This window comes from Nematolebias whitei, chromosome 2, assembly GCF_014905685.2.
Source record: "Nematolebias whitei isolate Nwh7 chromosome 2, NemWhi1, whole genome shotgun sequence".
In the NCBI taxonomy this organism is placed as follows: domain Eukaryota; kingdom Metazoa; phylum Chordata; class Actinopteri; order Cyprinodontiformes; family Rivulidae; genus Nematolebias; species Nematolebias whitei.
The window spans coordinates 23,399,262-23,403,353 of NC_056499.1; the positions used below are offsets into that span (position 1 = coordinate 23,399,262).

Consider the following 4,092-nt stretch of genomic DNA (forward strand, 5'->3'; position numbering starts at 1 on the left):
AAGAAATAAATGTGTCTCGTCTGTCAGGTCTTGTAGAGAAGGTTATCATTAGTTTTGTGTCAGTGGGTCACATGGCATGAAAGTTATTGAGGAAAAACATCAATTTTGAACAAAAAAATGTAAAAATAGAAAATGCTTAAAGTCTGTTAAAATTGCCTGTGTCTCATCTGCCCCCCTTAGTAGAGTGATCTGACATTAGTTTTCTGTCAGGGGGTCAGATGACGTGAAATGTATTCGTTTTTGTCAGGTTCGGTAATTTGTTGACAGTCCCTAAGTGAACCATTGCGTCTGGAGGAGGGGCAGACTGAACGCAGCTGACCGAAATCAGGCTGCCTGCTTCGGATCAAACAAGAGGAAGACACCGCTGAGTCCACGGAGCGCGAACATTCAGCGTAAAACTTTACCACGGTAACGCGCGAGACTTTCTCTGTTAGCAATGGAGGACACTGTTGCAGGAGCTGTGGGTCTTGGGTTTTATTTGTTTTAAAGCGAAGTTTGAAAGAACACTAAAAACCTCCAGGAAAACATGAGTTAAAGGAGCTAAAACTCGGAGCAGAATGTTTTGTGCTGAACATTATCCAAGCACAGATATTCTTGTCAGCAAAGAGGATGAAGTCAGACTGTTAAGCTTCTGATTTAACAATACGAATGCATTTTTTTTATGCTTGTGCTAACAGAGGCTTTAATTTTCTCAGTCAATCAATTTATGTTCATTTCAAATCTCAAATCATCGACAAATAATAAGAAACAACGAACGTCAATACGGAAGTAATAGCCACAACGGGACGCGCGCCCCCTACAGGCCGGCTGCAGTATATGTTTAAATCCTTATAAATTAATGCGACAATAAATAAAAATACACCTCACATATTTTCTCCAGCTGTTTACGTCTGCTGATTTGTGTAGTATTTACCTTGTTGTCATTTAAAAACATCAAATTTATTTTTTATTGCCTAAATTATGATTATTTTACATATTCAAGAAAATGTTAGGTTAATTTTCTGAAGGAATATGGAAAAGTATAATGTGTATCTATACACATTTTGTTTTAATTTATGTTTTTATTTATCTTTTTTTTTGTAAATTTTGTTTGAATATATTCTGCACAAAAAGGGGCAGATTTCATAAGATTTATTCTTCTTCTGCTGCCTTTCATTTAATTTTTGATTATACATATATTTTTCTTTGTTTTCTGTTATATATAGTTATTTTGTTTTTAATGAAATTAATACATTTCTAAATAAAATAAAATAAATTATTTTGATCACTACTTGAGGCACATCACAACTGTGCATGCTCTTGTTCCAAAATCACAACATGGCAGCTTCCATAAACTGAAGCCTGTCTTTATTTTTGAACAAGTGGAACAGTCAAAAACATTTTGTCCCCTTCATCCATCTTGTTTTGTTGATCATGTAAACCACAGTTCCTTCAGAACTTCAAATAAATCTATGAATCCTGCTCAGGGGTGGAAGTAAACTTTTAAAGATACGAGTTTTCCCCCCACAGTTTATCAAACTGTGTGCATTGACTAAATATCTTTCATTTTATTTTAATTATTCTGTGCACACTGATTTATTTGCAAACATCATTTTGTTTGATAGCATGTAATATTGTAAAGCTGAACATCGCACACATTTTGTAAGTTCCCTATCATCAAAACAAGCCATTAAACCTGTAAAACCACAAATATCTTATGTCGGTTGCATAAAAGTAGACAATATTACAACCTGATGTTAATGGAAACAAGTAATGGTCTGAAGTGAATAAATGTTTAGGAATAGGATTTAAAAACAGACTGAACATCAAAAATGCATGCATGGTTTACTAAATTTGGGGAATGGATTGTGAATTATTAATTCACTAAAATTAAAGTAGTTTTGCACGAGTTTAAAAGGCAAATAAAACACAAACAGTAAATTGATCTTAACACACTTGTGCTCTGATCCTGTCAGTCATTAAACTTCTTATCACTGTTCTGTTTACAGCTTGTTGCTCAGGCAACTCCTTTGGTAGCAACTTCCTGGTTGGATTAGAGCGCATCGCTTCTTGTCTCTCTAGTTTTATATCCTGATACTTTGGATTTGTTCTTCTGCTGTAGCAAACAACAACAACCCTTCAACAACCCCAGCCTTCTGGTCTGGACAAAAAAAAAAAACTTGACTGTAAGTAAAAAAAATGCTTTGAAATATTTAAAAAAATTATCTGTATTTACAAAATGTTTGTAACTTTAGTGTCTGGTTAAGTGAGCAAAATGCTGGCAAAAAGTACCAAGAGCAGAAAACAAACCAACCCAATAACAAATACATACATGCTTGAAGTATCCAATAGTAATTATCATTTGTTTTACTGTATTCTCCACATTTTTGTTACATTTTGTGTTATGCTAATGATTTAATAACAAAAGTCCATGCTCAATAATCCAGGTATAAAATCCAACATTTTTCAGTCAGGTCTTCTGGACAGTTTCTTTTTTTGTGCTGAAACGTTTCGCCTTCGATCCAGAAGGCTTCATCAGTCAAGGAAACGCACAACAAAACTGATTCTTCCCCCAACAGTTCACTCCAAAGTGGTTAATGATTTAATGTTTTGTTTTAGCACTTAAAGTATAAAGAAGCCCACATTGGGTGGTAATTATTAGTTAATGTGACAGTTATTTGTCACTTGGTACGATTGGTTTATTGATTGTCACACTTTTCCATTTCAGATGAGACCTATCAGTTACTTCAGTGTTTTGCTCCTGATTCTCAGACAGTGTCACGGTGGAAACATCTTGGTCCTACCAGCTGAAGGCAGCCACTGGATAAACATGGACATTCTCCTTAAGGCTTTGCACTCCAGAGGACACAACCTCACGGTTGTACGTTCCAGCAAAAGCTGGTACATCAAGGAGAACTCCTACTACAGCACCATCACTGTTCCTGTGGAACGAGGCCTAGATAAGGAGTTTGCAAATAATTTTGTAGATTATTTCTTGAAATTTGAACGTGGGGATCTCACCTTGACCAGTATTCTGTACAAATCTGTAGGAATGTACAACACATTTATAGACCTTCACAATGCTGTTACTGAAGTGCTCTCAGGCCTCCTGGATGACGCACACATGATTAGAAGAATCAAGGAGAGCAAGTTTGATCTGGTTCTTACTGACCCCTGCTGGGCCAATGGAGTTATTGTGGCCAAGTATTTTAATCTGCCTTTGGTTTATAATGTTCGCTGGTTAATATCTGAAGAGGCTCATTTTGCCATCGCTCCTTCACCTTTATCATATGTTCCTCTAACAGGATCTGGATCCACTGATAAGATGACTTTTATTCAGAGAGTTAAAAACATGTTTTTATACCAAGTCAACCAAATACAAAACAGTTTAGCAAGTAAACTGTTATACCAACCGTTATGTGACAAATATCTTGGGCCTGATACTGACTTCAATCAGATAAAAATTGACGCAGACATTTGGCTGATGAGAACTGATTTTGTGTTTGACTATCCTCGTCCCACAATGCCTAATGTTGTGTACATGGGAGGGTTCCATTGTAAACCTCCAGAACCACTTCCTGAGGACTTGGAGGAGTTTGTGCAGAGTTCTGGAGAACATGGAGTCATCGTCATGTCACTTGGAGCTTTTGTGAGTAAACTCCCTGATGACTTTGCTAATGAGATCGCTGCAGCTTATTCTAAACTACCCCAGAAAGTAATCTGGACCCATAAAGGTAAAAGACCAGACACTTTAGGAAACAACACTTTAATGGTTGACTGGATGCCACAAAAAGACCTTCTAGGACACCCCAAGATAAAACTGTTTGTTGCTCATGGAGGAACAAATGGAGTCCAGGAGGCCATGTGTTACGCAGTCCCAGTCGTGGGTTTAGCTTTATATTTTGACCATTATGACAACCTGCTCCGTCTGCAGGAGAAGGGGGCAGCTAAAGTTCTTACTCTGGCTACAGTCGAAAAAGATGATAACTTCCTGAAAGCTCTACAGGAAGTCCTGAGTGAGCCCTCCTACAAGATGAACATGCAGAAACTCTCTGACCTGTACAACGATCGACCAATGAAGCCGATGGACACGGCCGTCTTCTGGATAGAGTT

The 4,092-nt window shown here is 37.3% G+C and overlaps 1 protein-coding gene across 1 annotated transcript; it reads left to right on the forward strand.

Moving 5' to 3' along the window:
* Window positions 1-2,147: 2,147 nt before the first annotated feature.
* Window positions 2,148-4,090, forward strand: LOC119426303 (UDP-glucuronosyltransferase 2A1; the record flags this gene model as incomplete). Its single annotated transcript, XM_037693863.1, has 2 exons — window positions 2,148-2,165; window positions 2,708-4,090. A coding segment is annotated over exon 2 (1,383 nt), but the record flags the coding sequence as incomplete, so codon positions are not given.
* Between the last annotated feature and the right edge of the window lie 2 nt (window positions 4,091-4,092).